Genomic DNA, 20809 nt, shown 5'->3' with positions numbered 1-20809 from the left:
GATCGTTCGTTACGAACGATTCGTGACGTTTACACGATATTCAAATTAGACTGAAAAGATCGTTCGTAATGAACGATTGTGTACACACGTGAACGATATAAGTATAAAGTACTGAACGACGAACGATTAAAAAATGCGTGCGCAAACGGAAGTGACGTTATGACAGGCAATAAGAACATGCGTTATCGGACGATCTTTGTACACACTGCAACGATTGAACGATTATCTTTCGAAAAAATCCGCCGGGTTGGATCGGTCCGATTGAACGATAACGATCGTTATCGTTCACAAAAACGATCGTTCACACTTTTTGAACGCACGATTATCGTTCCGATTGTCGTTATCGTTCGTTTTTGAACGATCGTTATCGTACGTGTGAACTCAGCTTTACTGTTGCTCACACTAACTTGCTGTGAGCTGCTAAGTCCCGCCTCCTCATCCAGACACTGACACTGACATCCAGACACTGTAATGCAGAGATTCTGGAATCTACTGATTTTTTTCTACTATGGGTGTCACATGGTCACCCCTGACCTCCCTGCCCACCCCCTGAATCCAGTAAGGAGATAAAGTAAGCTGTATAGCAGAGGCATGCACATACAGCATGCCCCATGAAATATGTATTCTGTTCAGCAGGTTTCTTCTTTATGCACCGATTAAATTCATCTGATAGCTATTAGAATTTGCTTTGATCAGTTTTTGCGTTTGATGACCTTTAACCTCGAGGACCAGAAGTTTATAACCCCCAGTGACCAGGCGATTTTTAACAATTCATCATTTTGCCACTTTAACGACTTATGGCCCAGTCATACAACTTGGCACCCAAATTAATTTTCCTCCTTTTCTTGCCACTAGTAAAGCTTTCTTTTGGTGGTCTCTGATTACTGCTGCAATTTTTTTTCATCAAAATAATTTTTTTTTTTTTTAATAAAAACCCATATTTCTTTTGATTACCCCCCCCCCCCCTCAATTAGCCCTAGACAGCATCCATACACTACACTACCCCGCATCAGCCCATGTATGGGTTCAGTTTGTGAGCCGTTGGGAGGGACTGTACAGCGCTGCACTAGTTTGCAGCATTGTACAAATGTTTTTTTGACGATTTTTATGTTTATTTCAGCCTGCCAGCCCCGCTTGCAGCTGGCAGGCTGATAACGGATCCCCACTCTGTTTCTCCACAGGGAATGCTCGCGCATGGTCCCTGCTAATCCCGCCCACCGATTGGTATGAGGCGGTCGGGAGGTGGTTAATGGCTGTTCCATAGATTGGACAGTAAAGTCAGTCCAGTCAAAACTGCAACTTAAATTGAACCAGTAGGAAAACTTCAGCAACAGAAATAGAGTATATTTATGTAGCTAAACCATAATTGAGGTTACATTTAGAGCTAACTGCATGTTGAAGTAATCAGCATTTCAAGGGAAACTAGCTCATGAATTATGGTGAAGGATATGGACTTGTCCAAAACCTGTCAGATTGTAACTGCTTACTTTTTATTTTGCTAGTGTCCTTAAAATGTATTTTTTATAACAGTACTCCCTGGAACGGATGCAAAAAAAGGACACTGGCCGTGCTTCCTACTCGCTTGAAAGCCATCCTTATTTAAAGGGAACCTAAACTGAGAAGGATATGGATATTTTCCCTTTAAAATAATACAAGTTGCCTGACTCTCCTGCTGATCATGTGTCTCTAATAATTTTAGCCACAGCCCCTCAACAAGCATGCAGATCAGGTGTTCTGACTGAAGTCAGACTGGATTAGCTGCATGCTTGTTTCAGGTGTGATTCAGCCACTATTGCAGCCAAAGAGATCAGCAGGACTGCCAAGCAACTGGTATTGTTTAAGAGGAAACAGCCATAGCCCTCTCAGTTAAGGTTCCCTTTAAACAAAGTGAGACGCTTTTTGTCCGATTTACTGAGTCACATGATGACCAGCAGTGGTGGAATCTGCAGTACGATAACAGACACATAGAGCAGGATTACATCATCACTGTCTACATTTCTTTCTCAGAGGTCAGAGTGGACCTTATGCTGTCTTATAGACACAGGTCTTCTCAGTGAGGCATCCAGCATCATTTATTTTACAGACACTGAACTTTATGTCTGTTTCAGCCAGTACAGAGATATATTTACAAAGCAAGTACATAATCTTCAATTATTTGGTCAGATTGTGGTTTCGCTGGCTGTTAATCCCTCTTTGGAAGGTCAGCAACCTTACAGTTACTAAACATGCCCCGACTCAACTAGCAAGCAAGGCACTAAGTCACTTGTCACCAGTGGTTGGATATTAGCAGCTTGTGATAATCCACCTTCAGAGCATCTAACAGAACTGGAAACAGCCGGCAACAATGGAAGGTGGAATTGACGCTGGAGGAGTGAGTTTTTCGTTTCCCAGAATTACCTGGGTAGAGTGACGGGTGCAGCCGGAGAAGCCTCAGCCTATTTACGCTCACATGTGTCACTCAATGTAGAAACTCAAAAGGCCAAACATCGTCTGTCTGGCGCCAATATCACTGGAGGGCAGAAAGTCTCACAGGTACACATCAGTTATGCTGGGGCGCAGCGACTCGATTCTGCATATATGATGAGCTCTGCCTTTATACGCAACTCCAGCGGAGACATATGAGTGATGTACTTACAGGAGGGAGAGCTGGTTCATCCGCCGTATGAGGGCATTCTTCTTATTCACAAGCATGAACCATTCCTGCATCAATGTCTCCTCTTCCTCTGTATACATGCCTACAACAATGATTAAACAAAAAGGTTACCCACATAGGTCTGTCATATTTGTATGTTTAAAGGTCATATGTATTATGTGGTGACACAGGTCTTCAAGAGATATAGGTTTTGGTGTATTAATCCAGGAGTACCACTTAAAGGGCAACTTCAGAACAGCAAATGACTCAGCATAATATCCCCCAAGTGCCACGCAAACATGAGCCAAAGTACCCTTAAGGCTCATACACACGTCCAACATAATGCACAACCAACCACACAACAAGTTGTTTACACTACACACACCAACCAACTAAACAACAAACTCACTTAAATTCTATGCGCACAAGCTAAACATCAACATGTCCGCATTCAAAAACAAAGTTGTTGAAAAGACTTGCACAAAAGTGGCCAACCTGTAAGATAGTTGGGCATGTTGGTTCTTCGGTTGGATCTGGAAAACAACTTGTTACCACTTGGTCATCTGGTTGTTTGCCAGCCAAACACACACCCAACTATCTTCCAACAGACCAAGTTAAGAAGATAGTTGGGCAGATTGTTTGGACACGTGTAGGGGCCTTTACTATCTAGGGCAGGTGCCATGTTTGCATTGTCTTGAAGTATTAATTATTTAGGAGACAAAGAGAACCTACACAGAGAAGGTTGAGTCACAGACCCCCATATGGTCTCTGTGCAGGAGCCGGTCTCTGAATTTACCATGGTCTGAGAAAACTGAAACCCTTTAGTGACCCTGAACATCAAAAATGGAAGACATTTTATTGGCTTATCATCAAAAAAAAAAAAAAAAAAAAAAAAAAAACAGAGCAACGGCAATGTACCAGCATTTTATTTATGTGCACCTATCACTTACAGAACATTACTAAAGGTACCCATTAACAGTACAATATTTTCCTCAGATGTGATTATTCAATCAGATTTGCAGGATCATAAGTAATCATAAGGTAATTGATTGTTCAATAAATAGCTTGACTAGGGCACTTTCTCTCTTCAGACGCTATTGTAAAATCCAAAATTCTGATCGACCAAAATTCTGTATTGCAATCGACCATAGAATTGTTTCCCTCAGATTTTCTCCACATACTATGTGCTTTTCTGTACAATTTTATTGTAAAAATCTTGTACCATTGATGGGCATTCTAAGTCCTGATAATCATGCAACAGATTAACAAATATACTATTAACCAGTTCATAAACTCTTATTAAAAACAATTTAATCAAAACATCCTAAACCGCACAGAATATATGCAAAATGACATGAAATCCGCACTGATAGGACCCGTAATCAGTTCAGGGATTACAGCACACCAAAGAGAATAGAAATTATTCAAATGCTATTTTTGCACATTTGCTTGACTTGTTTGGATATAATGAAGCCATTTAAAGTTATTACTGGTGTGATAAACTACAGCCTTACAATTCATAAATGTAACATCTGTATAGAGAAATACAAAAGCTGAGCAAAAATGGAAAACAGAGTAGAAACCCAACATCTAAAAACATGCTTGTCGTTTTTTCGCGCTTAGACATTGTGTGGGCCGACACCGCCTGTGTAATGCTCATATTCCATAAGGCAGCGACTATGCTAAACTGACAGATAACAGCAGTGCGCTAAATGCAACAAACATCCCCCCGATGGTTAAACCCATCCTGGAGGCCTAATTGCCTATTCTAGGTATTGTCATAACACATTACAGGGAGACAAGAAGTCTCAATTAAGGCAGAATGGAAAAAGAATATTTAAAGAATGCATTACATACATTCTAGGCGTGTACAGCAACTTGAACTGTGACAAATCCATATCTTTTCTAATTGCATATGAAACTAACGTGTTCTGTTGATAGTCTTCAGCCAATGAAATATATAATCAGAAAATAAAGTTTGAATTACTAAAGGTACTTAGTTTGGTAGGACAAAGTGGCTAACTACCTGGAACGAATGCTGCACCCAAAGATGGATTAAGGTTAAAATAAGACCCTGAGCAGGGCATTAGCATTGGTTCTAAACAATCGGCAAGCAGGGCCCCTTGAAACCCAAATGGCCCGAAGCGCCCGCTTAGGTTGCCTTGTGGGTGATCCATCCCTGGATGGACCTGATCAAAAATGGGTAAGTGAAGGCAACATTATCCAGTGGTGAATACATTTTCTCCATTTAGTGCTGCGCCACTCAACTTTTGGATAAAGTTTGTCATTTAAAGTACCACCATCTTGAAAAACTGTAATGTAAAATACATATGTATAAGTAGCATATTTCTCCCAGAGTAAAATGCACTATAAATAACCTTTTTCCTAAGTTGCTGTTGTTTACAGTAGGCAATAAAAATTTGACAGATTTTGGACTAGTCCATTTCCTCATGGGGTATTCTAAATATTTTATTTTCAAAAATATTCCCTAGAAAGGATCTGTGCAAAAATGCCATCCACCCCCTACTCGCTTCCACACTATTTTGGCAGTTGGACTTAGCAACGATCATCCAGAAAAATCTCTGAGAATTTAACAGGAGGAGATAAACTAGTCCAAAACCCGTCAGATTTGTACTGCCTACTATAAGCAACAGCAATGTAGAAAAACAAATAATTTATAGTGGATTTTACTCCAGGCTAAGTGTACTTTTATACATATGCATAAAGTGGTTTGCAAAAGTATTTGGCCCCCTTGAAGTTTTCCACATTTTGTCATATTACTGCCACAAACATGAATCAATTTTATTGGAATTCCACGAGAAAGACCAATACAAAGTGGTGTACACGTGAGAAGTGGAATGAAAATCATACATGATTCCAAACATTTTTTACAAATAAATAACTGCAAAGTGGGGTGTGCGTAATTATTCAGCCCCCTGAGTCAATACTTTGTAGAACCACCTTTTGCTGCAATTACAGCTGCCAGTCTTTTAGGGAATGTCTCTACCAGCTTTGCACATCTAGAGACTTTGTATTGGTCTTTCACATGGAATTCCAATAAAATGGATTCATATTTATGGCAGTAATATGACAAAATGTGGAAAACTTCAAGGAGGCCGAATACTTTTGCAAACCAATGTATATTTTAAAATTTACAATTCTTCAAGATAGTGCACCTTTAAAAAGAAAAGTCACCCGGCCCTTCATCATAGGAACAGGCAACAGATTTGTACTGCACTGGGCGATTCCCAACCATACATAGCTATGGATCTGATCAACTGTGATCAGATTGTAATCAACATGTGAGGCTTCAATATCATTCATCAATACCCCTGCAGCAAGGCTTCCTCCCAGAAGCTTTCACTATGAACAGCATCAAACAGTTCTGAATTGATGACCAGCCTGAAACATTTTCACCAAAAACTGCAGCAGAACATGCAAGCTGGAATTCGTAGCATCTCATTGACTGTGTTCAGTTCAGGTGCACATAAGACTTCCCAAGAGGACAGCAAGACAATTCCAAACTTGCACAGGTCTTGTTTTGATATACTAGAGGATTTGCACGTCCCACAAGAAAACAAAACCATACCAGCACAATTTAAGCAGACACCCGGTGGTTAGAAATCCAGCAATGTTCTAGAATTTGAAAGGACCAATATTGTGAAAAATTGCAAAATTTTAAATACTTGCGTACACATTCATCTCAGATGTACATTTGTTCCAGAGTAGAATGCTTTAAAAATTACTTTTTTTCCAGTATCACTTTCACCCTCACAGTAGGCAGTACAAATCTGACAGCTTCTGGACTTGTTCATCAAAACTTGGGGGATCCTCAGTATTTCTTTTATTCTTTACAAAAGCATGCACTGGAAAGGATCTATACAAAAAATGTTGGCTAGACTCCCTATTCACTTGCACACTATTTTGGAAAGTTAAAGAACAAAAACTGAGGAGATGGACTAGTTAAAAACCTGTCAGATTTTTAGTACCAGCTGTAAATGGCAGGTAAAAGGTAATTTAAAGTGCATTTTACTCTGGGAAAATGTACATTTTGTATGCACAGGTGAAACTCGAAAAAGTAGAATATTGTGCCAACGTTCATTTATCTCAGTAATTCAAACTAAATGGAGAAACTAATATATGAAATAGGAACCCTTTGCAGGTGTTTTGAAGCGTATTAGAATCTGACACTTTGAGCCTAGAATATTGAACATTTTTACAATATTCTAATAATGGTCTGAGATTTTGAGGTTTTCATAAGCTGTAAGCCATAATGATCAAAATTATAACAAATAAAGGCTTGATCTATCTCACTTTGCATGTACAGGACACAGAACATTTATATTGCGCTTTTCTACTGGCCGACTCAAAGTGCCAGAGCTGTAGCCACTAGGGTGCGCTCTATAGCAGTTAGGGAGTCTTGCCCAAGGTCTCCTCAATGCATAGGTGCTGACTCACTGAACAGGAAGAACCCTGGTTGAATGTGTCAGAGGCAGAGCCCTCAACCAGTACACTATGTAATGAGTCTATTTCCTATATTTGTTTTTATTTGTTATAATTTTGATGATTATGGCTTACAGTTTATGAAAACCCTAAAATCTAAATCTCAGACCATTGGAATATTGTGGCAATGTTCAATTTTCTCAAAGTGTCAGACTCTAATCAGCTAATTAATTCAAAACACCTGCAAAGGGTTCCTATTTCATATATTAGTTTCACCTTTTAAGTTGAATTACTGATTTAAATGAACTTTTGCACAATATTCTAATTTTGCGAGTTTCACCTGTATGCATACACATGTATTTTAAATTTTACTATGTAGCACAATCGTGGTGTTTTACAAGACAACCTATGCTGTGTGTTGCTCTTGGACCAGTACATAATAGCCAGCGAGACATTATATGTTGGTTGGACATGCAGGTATGATTCAAACATGGGAAGATTATTTTATTATTTGTGTAAACACATGAATGCTTCTATAACAAACATACATGTTCAGGGAACAGACAGCGTTCACATGTTCCCAGCCAGGGGTCCAGTGGTGCTAAGTCTACTACAAAATCAATGACATGGCACAAGCATTATCTTCTGTGGGAACCTTCAGTGAAGTTCAGAGCTCGCATAAACTGCAAATAGATTAGGCTAATATACTCAAGCAAAGATTCTAAAAACAAAAAGTCAACATAGCTTATGACACGAAAAATCCCGACGAGCAAACAACTGCCTGGGAGACGGTCATAGCGGCACTGCTGGATGTAATATTCTGTAATGCACTTAATTTATATGTTCAGTGTTGTAGACACAATCCTTTGTACACAGATAGCTACACAATTTTCCTCTGCAGCATTTTATCTGCCTCATCAGAGCCAGCGTATGCGCAAGCCAATAAATATAAAGCAAGGCCGCGCTCTTGCTTTACTCCCTCGGTATTCCAAAGCTGGGGGGAAAGGCATGAAATCCGGCCAGATAATGTTTTGTCAATAACTAATAACAGATAAGAAAAGGCTCTCAATACTAGACAAACAGATGGCTTCCCTGGACAATACTTGATTTAACAAGCTATTTGCTATATACTTAGGCTCTGGGGGTTAATCAGAACGTATAATCTGTCATCTATGAAAATGTTCTTCAGTAAAAGCCCGGCTGAAGGATGGCGGACGTAACGAAATGTTAAACCGCTCGGTCAGATCTCTTTGCAAATATGGGATGATTCTGGGATGACTGGACCATGAAGAAGGGCAGTGGTCTTTTGTTAGCACTTCAGGAAAAAAAATGGATTGATGGCATAAGTAAATAAATCCTTAAAGCAGTACAGAAGATAATAAAATAGAAAATGTAAAAGATCATTTAAAATCACAATAAGTCCTCTCCCATAAACAGAAATACTGAGGGGAATCGCCATTTATGTCAGGAATAGCACACTTGAAGTGAGGGTGATATGGAGGTTGTCACATTTATTTCCTTTTAACCCCTAAACGATTTCTCCACGCCGATTGGCGCGAGCAGCGCAGCAGCACCAGGACCACTCCCTGCCAATTGACGTGAAGTGCTATGGGCGGGGATTGCAGGAGATCGTGCGCACCGATGCGCGCCCATCTCCGCCATCAGTCTCCCAGGGATGATCGCCGCTAGGAGACCGTTAGACCGCCGTCTATTTACTATGTACAGCGCTGCGATCTACGGCAGTGCTGTACTGTGTGACTCGCCTGTCCCCTGGGGAGGCAAGACAACGATCCGTTATCCAATGGAAAAAAAAATAAAAATTGTACCATGTATGGGCACTATTATACATGTTCACCTTGCTACCAAATTGCGAAACAGCTTTTAACTCCCTCGAGTCATCTCACAAAAGCCCATGCTGAAATGCATAAGGAGTCAGTTCATCACTTTTTTCCAAAATAAATCTCCTGATATTCACAAATACTTGGGTACTTACTTAAAGGGAACCTAAACTGAGAAGTGTAACGATCTGTGTAACACAGAGAGGATCCGATTATCGGTGATCTGCAGTATCACCGAGAATACAGATATATACCCGATTATTGATGATCTGCAGTATAACCGATAATCAGATATATCTCTAACCTCTGGACACCTGAGTAATATGAGTGTTTGGTGCAACAGTAATACTTTGAGGAGAGCACCCGTATAGAGGGTGCAGGGCAGTAGAGATACTGTCCAAAGAACAGGCTTCTTCCAAAAGCCTGAGGCTCCCCAAGGGGAGGAGTCAGGCTGAGAATGGGAAGGACCAGAGTGTGAGTGACACCAATGGTGGAGTGTCACAGACAGATCTGTGAACTATCTCTAAACAGAGGAGATAGTTCTCGAGGTCCGACAAGCCAGGTCGGCAACAGACAGACAGATCAGATACAGAGGAAGGAGACAGATTCGGAATCCTAAGGCAAGCAAGGTTTGGCAACGGAGTATCAGATATAGCGAAGTACCAATCAGAGATCAGAAGAGAGGTCAGGAAAGCAGAAGGTCATAACAAATAATCAACAATTTCTAGTCTTTAGGTGTGAGCTCCTTGATCATCAACACCCTGGATCTAGTCTGAAGTATAACAGGATGGTTAAGATAATTCCTAGTCTTGGGTGTGAGCTACGTAGTCATTAACACCCTGGAACTAGTCTGAATAATAACACAGATAATACACAGAATTCCTAGTCTTGGGTGTGAGCTCCGTAGTCATCAACACCCTGGAACTAGTCTGAATAATAACACAGATACTGACAAAAGGTCTGAGTGCTACCACGTAGTGATCGCAACGGCAGACAACCAGAGAATGACCAGCACCCAGTATATATAGCAAGGCGCTCTCCAGCGCCTCCCCTAAGTGCTGGACCAATGGGAAGTGGTGGAATTGTCAGCTGACCGGCTTGGCCAGCTGACTCCCTTCTGGCTGTCATAAAAGCTCTGCCTCTCAGCGCGCGTCCTTCTGAATCTGTGTGGACTATCAGTCCCAGCCACACCAGACCTGTGCTGCAAAGCACCCGCCGCGCTGGACGCGGAATCCGCCGCACCGCTATCAAGGCATGCGGCGGTTTCTCCACGTTCGGCCGTACTACTGGATGTAGGTCTACGCGTGCAGACCGGCGCGTTGGACGCGGAATCAGCCGCCTTGTTCTGAGTACACGCGGCGGCTTTTCCGCGTTTTCTCACAAGAAGGATATGGAAAATAATACCAGTTGCCTGACTCTTGCTGATCCCGTGTCTCTAATATTTTGAGCCACAGCCCCTGAACAAGCATGCAGATCAGGTGTTCTGACTGAAGTCAGACTGGATTAGCTGCATGCTTGTTTCAGGTGTGTGATTCAGCCACTACTGCAGCCAACAAGATCAGCAGGACTGACAAGCAACTGGTATTGTTTAAAAGGAAACATCCATATTCCTCTCAGTTAAGGTTCCCTTTAAAATAATGTAATAAGGACTTTTAAAATTGCTACATAATTTGGCGTAAATGGGCAAAATATTGATTATTATATGATCAGCCCTAATTTGGGCAAGAGGGCAGATATGTTTAATATGGCCGTAAATATGGTCACTTTGCCTGATGTTCCTCTGTACGGGAATCCATAATATAATAAAGCTCAAGAAAATCAAAGCCAAAGATGGAGAAGAGAACAATGGTAGCACAGAAACCAGTCAGTATGCTGTGGTGCACACTAGAGGCCTGCATCCGGTCGGGTACCTGATGGTTACCCGAAATGCGGGTCTGGTTCGGGTACCCGTTTTGATTCTAATCGGGCTGCAGGCCGGGTTGTGGGTCGGGTCGTGGGTAGTGAGTTTGTGCATAAAAATAGGTTTCACTTACTTTACAGCCTTCCAATGAGACTACCAATGTATTTTTTTTATAATAAAATGGAAAAAGCGGGTTGCAGGTCTGGAGGCCTGCGGGTCGGGTGCAAGTACCATATTTACCAGAAAGCAGGTTGCGGGTCGGGTGCGGGTAGCGGGGCTGCAGGTGCGGGTCTGAAAAGTGTGATCCATGCAGGCCTCTAGCGCACACTATTCTTGTTTTTTAACTTCCGAGGAGCAACCTACCATTTTCTTTTATTCTAATAAAGCTTGCCTTTTAAATAACTGCAGGTTTCACAAATGTAGTTATACAGTAAAGGCTTATCAACTTAACATAGCGAAACACAGGAACACAATACAATCCGTTTCTTATATTATCTCATACACACAAATCCATTTTACGGGTAGCCAATCTTTACTTGCTTAGAATCCACCATTGGCCAAAGGGTCCCCCGTGTACTGCTCTAACCTGATGTCTTCATTAACATCCTGCAGAAGATATAGCGAAAGGGGTCCACCATGAAAGAAACCACTGACATTTACTGACAAGGGAGTGATGGGCAGACAATACTTGCCACTCACTGGGGCAAGGACAAGAACAATTCAGAACATGTTCACAGTAATGAGACGAATGAGTTAAAACAATACAGTCTAACAGTTCCCCAATGCAAGTGGCCCAGTGTGGGGGAGAAATCTAATAGTCCGCAGATACAATTTAGGGTCACTCGTACACTTATCGCCATGGATGAAAGGAAGAGGTAATCACATTACATCGAGGGCCTGGTAAATTCCATGAGGCACCCAGTGAGATTCCTCTATTCACTGCCTAATGATGTGGGATAGCCTCTGTTTCATAAATGAATCACTAGACAGTCTGGGTTTTCTAGGACAGGAGGAGGACATGGCACAGGATGCAAAGAGAGATTACCACTACTGGATATTGTTGTTTTACGTTGGCTAATATGTGGACTTTTTTGTCTAATTATTAGTGTTTGTGTGGAAGAAACCAACACCAGACTGGTGTTTTAAGAAGGGTACCTACCCACAGACGTTTTGCTTGATCATCTTCGAAAATCTTGTGGAGTGACTGTCTTACTCACGAAGCACACAATCTGTCACGCCTCAATCTTAACGCAATATTCCTTTATTGGCTTACTGTTGCATGAAGCACAGTAATAGCGGTCTTTCCACCATCCTCGCTGGGTGTGCTCTTCAGGGGCATATGGGCGGTGCTCGCACACTTTTATGGTAATTTAAGCACTGGAACGAAGACTAGAGATTTTTTAAACCTTGGCCAAACAGGGCTTTTTGCTGTTAGCTCACACAGCCACGGCATGCTCAACACCGTTCCATCTTTTGGCACTGCCAGTTAGTCCTGGTCAGTACACCTCTCAGTCATCCGAGCCCTGTCAATACACCTGCCAGTCAATCTAGTCAGTCAGTGTGCCTGCCAGTAAGTCCTATGAGATCACTTACTGGTCAAACCTGCCAGTCAATCTGGCATCCCTGTCCTCAAGCCACTCCTTCCTGCCACTACTGCCTTCCCAGCATGGCAAGATTTATCCATCCGTTCTTCCTGTCACTGTTAAAGCAATCCCGGGAGTCATAACCTAGTGGCCATTAGGCAGCAAAGTTATCCAGTACGGGTGGCGGCCCATAATCCTTTGCATGGTGATCTGTTGACTACACGCCCTGGGAGTGCCCATGTCTACCTCCGGTGCCAGAAGCAACAGGGTTCTGAAACCTCCATATTTTAACACAATTATTATGTAATATTACTTTCATGCAATATTGTGCGAAAAGTCATGGACGACAGCTCAGGGAGGTGGAACAGACAGCCATGGTGGAAATCATGGCTAATATTGTTTAAATGTAAGTTAATACGACCTCTGCCCCAATTCACAGTAAGACAATTGGGTCAATTACTAACCCTCTGTACAGGTGGAGAACACTGTAGATTAGTTGTGATCTGGCAAACTTAGATTCGATTATTTTTACATTATGTTTGGTCATAGGTGGTGAAAGTATCCAGTATTCATGAGTCTTCTTGGCAAAAAAGAAGTTAAGCAACGTTTGCTAGGTTGCTAGTATTCTCTGATGTTCTACAGCAAAGCAACCCTAATTTATATGTAAAAATGCTTTTGTCTTTTTTAAATCAAAGAACGTGTCAAGAATTCCAGGTAGCAGACACCATATTTTTGAACAGCTACACAGACCTCTTTGGAGATATGTCTGAAGGCATCATTTGAAGCCAATTACAAGCTTAAATCAACAGTGATAAATTAACTATGATTCAGAAAAATCTAATTTCTTCTCTTCCATAGTCTGCGTGAACAAGAGTATCAAAGGACAAAACAATCACTGACCCTTTACTTTCAGATGATGTCACCGATCAAAACAAATCTTCCACATTAAAGGACAACTATCGTGACAAATTGTAATATTTAAAATACATACAGAAAAATTTACATTTCTTCTAGAGTAAAAAGCAGTATAAATTACTTTTTTCCTATGTTGCTGTCACAGCAGGTGGTGAAAATCTGACAGATCTGTCAGGGTTTGGACTAGTGTACTTTACTTCCATTAGCTTTTAGAGATCTAAATACCTTCAGTCTCCTGTGTGTGACCACTAGGGATGGAGCGAACAGTTTGACTGCGCACAGTACATGAGCAGCCTGCCTCTGTACTACTTCCAGGTTGGCAAGGTCCCTCAGGCACTGGCCCGGTGGCTCGCATCCCCGCACCAGTAGCCGGGCACTCTCAGTGCATAACGCCACGCCTATGTAGGTGTGACGTCATGCACATGCGCAGAGCGTGCCCAGCTACAGGTGCGTCATAGAGAACGCGAGCTGCCGGGCCAGCGCTTGAGGGACCTTGCCGACCCAGGAGTAGTACAGAAGCAGGCTACCCATGGACTGTTCGCAGTCGAACAGTTCGCTCCATCCCCATTGATTATGTACTCATAAAATGTATGAGTATTTTACAGAAGATGACAGTGGAGGTGTGGTCACTATGACAAAGGTTACAAACCTGTTATCAAGATAAGTATGGCATCTTTAAATTCAGCTCATTGGATTCCATGTACAGCTGAAATCTTTTTTTGGGTAGAGAAGCCTTTCAATACAGGAGTACAGGCTGGCCAAGTGTGATAAGTCTATAGTGCCTAATGCATCAATCACAGAGACTGTACTTTGTTCTTCAAACACTAAAATGAACTTAAATCAATGACACTGAATGTAACGGACAAGGTGTGCATAGAAAGCAAACAGTTTTCTTTCATAATATCCCAAAGGACACGTAAATGTTCTAATATGCAAATTCAGCTTTCCTTGGAAAGTCACATGTGACTTCACCACTCCCTGATCTAGTCATAGTACCAGCAATAATAAGAAGGCTCTCTGACCAATAGCAAGAAGCAGAAACTGTACAGCATCACTTAGGACAATATAATTGCATAACAAAAGTGTTATGTTGTAATGGAACGTTAATGTGGCATGTCAGCAGTGCAGTGCTGTGGAATCCAATGGAATAATGCGAGGCGTGCTGTGCGGTAACAGACAACGTGTGACATTTGCAGTGAAGCATATTTTTTATGTACTGTATGCGGAACGAATGATGCCACTTTTCCCGTCAGATTGCTTCCTGTAAAAATAGGATTCCAGCACTCCAGTGTGAAGCTCGCCTCCGCTTACGTTCAAAGTGGACCATTTTCTTGCGTCCTACTGGCCGCATTGTAGCGCAGACCGTCGCACGGTAATAGGAAAGCAATGCGATATTGCCGGTGCAGCCATTGAAGTGCGGTGTGAGTGCGGTAACAAAACGCACTACCTGCAGTGTTTTCACCGCATAATGCCCACGTTAACAATATAGTGAAGCATACTTCTGATTGACTGTATGCGATGCAATGTGCGGATAATGTTCGGCACTGCTTTCCTGTTCTGTTGAATTGCGTTCCTGCTGTCACATTAAACACAACGCAACTCTTACTGTGAACCAAGCCTTACTTATACATATTATTTAGTATTTATATATAGCGCTGACATTTACTGCAGCGATTTACAGAGTATATATATGGTCTTGTCACGAACTGTCCCTCATAGGGGCCCACAATCTAATCCCTACCATAGTCTCATGTCTATGTATCGTGTACATATCAGTCTAGGGTAAATTTTGGGCCCAGACAATTAACTTATACATATGTATGTTTTTGTGTGTGTGTGTGTGGGGGGGGGGGGGTTTGGGGGGTGATGGAGTTCCCGGAGGAAACCCACATAGACACAGGGAGAACATACATACTCTGTGCAGATACTGTCTTCCTAGGATTTGAACTAGGGATCCAGCGCGGCAAGGCGGGATCGCTAACCATTATGCCACTGTGCTACATAACATAGCAACCTGGTTTCCTCACTAACGGGTCATTAAATCAAGGACTCCATACATCATGGCGGCTACCGTTCACCACCATTGCCGCAGGTTCATTTTACAAAATTAATTGCAACGCTAATAACGATTCCATTCAGCCACCCTGCCGGACAAACCCATGTGATCACACTAGACGTTTTATCATTTCCCCTCAACGCTTGTCATCTAATCCAATCCTATTAATCCAATTTGTCCATCAGGCTATTACAAAGGCAAAAAACGCACATATACAATGAAAGAGTGCAATATATATATTTTTTGTAAGTGGACATTGAATGTTTCATGTGTTCCCCCAATCGCTCCTCACACTAATGTAATAGGTAATGAGCTGAGTGGAAAAAGAAAGAAAAAGGAAAAAAAAAAAAGAAAAAACACAAGATGAACATTGTTCACCCTGATTAAGTAAGAGCTCATTAAAGAGCTGTCAGGAGCTCACTTTGAATATGCATGAAGCATATAATCAGATCGCGTACCGTCACTGGAGGAGAATACGGTAAGTACAAAGGATTGATTTAATTACTTGGAGTAGGCTATAGTGCTAAAGCCGTCTTGTTACTGAAAACTAAAAAGCAGGCTGCATTCTGGCTGTTTAGTGAAAGAAGGGGGGAAGAAAAGGCAATTCTGTCCCTCCACAGAACGGGATAAGTGGAGAAAAAATTCTAGAATGTTATTTACTTTAGCCTTCTAGGGCTCAGAATAATTTAAAAACTATATTGTTAACAACCATCTGCCAAAGACCACCATATACTTAATACATAGATGCAACGTTTACCAAGGCAAGGCTTTCCTCACCAATGAAAAACAGTTTCCGAACGTACAAAACCAAGTTCCTCTGTGGGAAATTGATTTGATGCCAGGGATAGGCAGTCCACATACATGAAACCTGTTAGAAAATACAAGAAACCTAATCGTTACGTATCGGGCTGATTTAAAATGCCTCGTTCTCATTTTGTTGACTTATTTAATCCGGCTTTTCCTAAAGGCCACCAAAAAAGCCACCAATGGCATCCATAGACCCAATTCTTTAAAGCAAAACCTCAACCAGAACATTCATTCACTAAACCTCATCTCCATTATGCTACATATACAAATATCATTGTATTATTATTGCATATGGTGATCTAACCTCGCTGACCCGAGCTGCAGGAAGCATGGTCTTTATTTCATGGGAGCAGCCATCTTGCTTTCTGCAAATTCTGAAAACAACATTAGCTGCATCGGATCCTCTATTTGTGATTTTAGACTGTCAAGTTTATGCTCCTAAGCAGTATTTTGGATAAATATGTTTGTATGTAGAAAGTGACTGTTTTGGCTGATGATCTAGCATGTCTCAAGGTGTCACCCACTGTATGTGGCTTCTTGTTCAATTATCTGCAGAGTCAGAAGCTTCAGGCTCCCACCCACCTTTCTCCATAGGACAGAATGTGCTGTTTGGCAAATAGCTGAACAGCATGTGTAAAACTGCTGTGGGTAAACTGACATCAACTTAATCATTATGAGTGAAATTTATCCAAAATGTGTACATAGCTTAACAATGAGAATGCACTGGCAGGAGCAGGTTGATTGGGTAAATGTGATCACAGTGATGACGGTGCGAAGAGAAACCTTCATTGCCTAATTAGCAGTTAAATTGTGGGTGGGTTGGTGACTAGATATGAACAGAAAATTCCCATAACATGCAAATCTGCAGTCCCAGTAAATGGATGCTGCTCTAGCAAATGAAATCTACTAACTCAATTAGCTGACATCGAATTAATTACCAGTAATACACCAGCCAGACAACTGAAGAGGAGATAAAAGGGGAATATGATCATCTTGTCTAAATATATAAATAATTTGTTCAGAACATAAATGAAAACTTGTTTATTTTAAGGTCACTATAGAAAACTATAACGCACCTCAAGGTCTGAGGACGAGAAGTTTACTGTATATTCCTGCGTATAAGACTACTTTTTAACCCTTGAAAATCTTCTGAAAAGTTGGGGGTCGTCTTATACGCCGGGTGTCATTGATGCCGGGTGATACGCCCTATCCTGTTACCGCCTCTCAGATCTCCCTGCTGATGGAGCGCAATCTATTCTTTCATACTGCTCTGATAAACAGGTAGACAAGGAGAGCTGACCAGTCTACTTAAGGAGAGTTGACCAATGCAACAAGTCAATGGATTATATACTGTTATATACTGGGTAACACATACAGTACAGCACCAGTATCTGTTCATACACAGCACCAGTATATGATTTTTTTTTTTTTAATTTGGTGTGCGTTGGAAGAGGGGGTAGTCTTATACGGCGAGTATATCCCACACTCTATATTTTAACTGGAAAAGTTGGGGGGTCGTCTTATACGCCCAGTCGTCTTATACGCCGGAATATACGGTAATTTTTGCCTATGGAAAATGTTCATCATTTCAAGGGCTGGGAGAAAGTGGAATATTCTTCCATCAGAACTGACTAAAAGCAGATCATTTAGAAAATGAATCCTAGGTGTGTTTAAAGAATGTTATCTGCATACAGAGGCTGGATCTGCCTATACAGCCCAGCCTCTGTTGCTATCCCAAACCCCACTAAGGTCCCCCTGCACTCTGCAATCCCTCATAAATCACAGCCATGCTGTGAGGCTGTGTTTACATCTGTAGTGTCAGTCTCAGCTGCTCCCCCGCCTCCTGCATAGCTCAGGTCCCTTCCCCGTCCCTTCCCTCCAATCAGCAGAGAGGGAAGGGATGCAGGCGGGGACTGGGGTTCTGCAGGAGGCGGGGAGAGCAGCAGACTGACACTACAGAGATAAACACAGCCAGCTCTGACAAGCTGTTTGTCAGCAGTGTGGCTGCGATTTATGAGGGATTGCAGAGTGCAGGGGGACCTTAGGGGGGTTTGGGATAGCAACAGAGGCTGGGCTGTATAGGCAGATCCAGCCTCTGTATGCAGATAATATTCTTCAAACCCACCTCGGGTTCTCTTTAAAAGGAAACCTCAAGAAAAAGTAATAAAATGAGCTTTCCTTACCTGGGGCTTCTTCCAGCCCCTGGCAGCCTATCTGTCCCTTGCCGCAACTCCGGTGTCCGCATATCCCCTCCGTTGCGTATACTGACCTCACCAGGTCGGCATCCATTGGGCCTGTGCTGCTGTCAATTATGCTCATGTTGTCTGGAGCGTCCTGCGCAGGCACAGTAGTTCTGACCTGGTGAGGTCAGCATCCACACCGGAGGGGATCGGCAGACACCGGAGCTGGGGCGAGGGACAGATCGGCTGCCAGGGGCTGGAGGAAGCTCCACGTAAGTTAAAAGCTCATTTTATTATTAAGTAAAGCTATAAATTACAGAAGCCTTCCAACATTTCCAATAATGAAAAGCAGTTGATCCAGGGATTTTATCTGTCATGTAAACAGCAGTTCTTCTAGGGATTTTATCTAACTATCATGTACATTTAGCAAGGCTGTTTTAACCATCTGAAATAAATTAAAGTGTTAATATACTTAAATATGACCCTGATCAATAAGGCAACAAGCTTATGTTATTTATTTTACCTTTCTCTTAAAAGAAAGACATGGCAACCCCGGCACTTTCAGTACACGCTGCTATGCTACACTTAAACTGATAGAAAACAAGCTTGAGGCCTCTTGCACACTACATGCGATTCCGATCTTTTATATAATCCGATTTTTGATTACGATTAAAAAACGTACCAGCAGGAAGTACTTGTTTTGAAATAGAATAACAAATCGGATTGTATAGGAAAAAAATCAGAGTCGCATGTCGTGTGCAAGAGGCCTCAGTCTGTACTGATCTCTGCTTGAATAATCTGTATTGAAGCTGTCCTCATTGCTTCTATATATGTGAACTGATTCCCAGAACTTGTCATTTTCCTTCTATAGTGCTCAATCGACTGATCACATCTTCAAACACAGAGTATAGGAGTATAAACACCGATTGACTCCTTTTTGCGATGTACGGTAAATCATAGCAGTGATGAGCTTGAATTTTAGATGTGGAATAGAATCAGTAATACAAGTAGTGACACGCCGTAGAATATAGTTAATCATTTAGGATATGCACTTTTACGGTAATTTTTCTGGTTTCAGCATCAGAAATACTTTCTATATCTATTTATTGCTGTTTCTTGAATGCAGCCCAGCCCTTGCAGTAATGTTTAGCCTGGGCTGTTTACATATACTGTATGGAATTTTCCTCCCTGAGAATCCTGGGAATGCTGGTATACTTTGTACTGGCTTTGGAACTCTCAGTAGACAGACATTTTGCAGAGATCACCCGACAGGCCTGAGGATATTGCCACCTGTGAATGTAAATTAGGGAGAGAAAAGATTCTGCAAGACACAAACACTGACTAAATAATTTATAAATATTAAAATTAAACAATTTTATTCAGTATGATATTTCCACTACAGTTGCTCTCCAATATGTACTAAAAGTACAGCAACACCGCAAGGGTTTTTCCAATTCCTCTGGACGACTATGGGCAGCACGGTGGTGTAGTGGTTAGCGCTCTTGCCTTGCAGCGCTGGGCCCAGTTTGAATCCCAGCCTGGGCACTATCTGTAGAGTTTTTATGTTCTCCTCTGTCTGAGAGAGTTTCCTCTAGGCACCCCAGTTTCCTCCCACATGCCAAAAACAAAGATAAGTTCATTGGCTTCTCCCTTAATTGGTCCTATGATATATACACTACACGATAGAAATAGGACTATGGTAGGGATTAGATTGTGAGCCCCTCTGGAGGACAGTAAAGTGACACGACAATTATTCTGTACAGCGCTGTGAAAGATGTACTAAATACAAATAATCAAGTACAGTCTGGCTGGATAGTGTACTGGTTAAGAGCTCTGCCTTTGACATGGCTAGGGTCAGTACCTATTCAGTAAGGAATTCAAGGCAAGACTCCCTAACACTGCAGGGTGACCTCTTGAGCACGCCCTTAACGGCTGCAGCTCTTGAGCGCTTTGAGTCCAACAGGAGAAAAGCACTATACAAATATTCAGATTATTATGGTATGTGAAGGTGCAAGATTGTGTACATTTTTTTTCCTTCAACCTAACTATGTAATGATTAATTTCTACATTATATTACCTCTTACGTTTACGAAATATACATTCTCCAAAAGATATAGACAATGTAACTTTAGAGGAAGCACTGTAGATAACTTGCCCCCCCCCCACCATATATATATATATATATATATATATATATATATATGTATGTATCAAAACAAAGTTGATAGAAAGTCTGCTGCATGTAACCAAACCTGTCTGGATTTTGACATGCTGCCATTGCTGCCATGTTAAGATACACGACTGAAGATGTGACCTACACTGTATCAGTTTTCAGTGCCTTAAAGGGTTATTAGCCTTGACAATGAACTTTAAACTTACATAAGGTGGAGATGTCCAGACACAATAGACATAGCTATTTAAAAACATTTGGCAGACACAAAGGCCCGGATGCTAC

General features: G+C 41.7%; 1 protein-coding gene across 9 annotated transcripts in view; it reads right to left on the bottom strand.

Annotated features, from left to right (window-relative positions):
• The window catches only part of EHBP1 (EH domain binding protein 1), a 558994-nt gene that overhangs the window by 52851 nt on the left and 485334 nt on the right, over positions 1 to 20809 (bottom strand). For all 9 annotated transcript variants that reach the window (XM_068232339.1, XM_068232340.1, XM_068232344.1 and 6 more), the window contains one exon: positions 2636 to 2735. In XM_068232339.1, coding sequence (XP_068088440.1) covers positions 2636 to 2735 — 100 coding nt within the window. The remainder of the gene's footprint in view (positions 1 to 2635; positions 2736 to 20809) is intronic.

This window comes from Hyperolius riggenbachi, chromosome 4, assembly GCF_040937935.1.
Source record: "Hyperolius riggenbachi isolate aHypRig1 chromosome 4, aHypRig1.pri, whole genome shotgun sequence".
Lineage (NCBI taxonomy): Eukaryota > Metazoa > Chordata > Amphibia > Anura > Hyperoliidae > Hyperolius > Hyperolius riggenbachi.
Note: the sequence above shows the minus strand (reverse complement) of the source record. Positions and strands in the feature narration are given on the sequence as shown.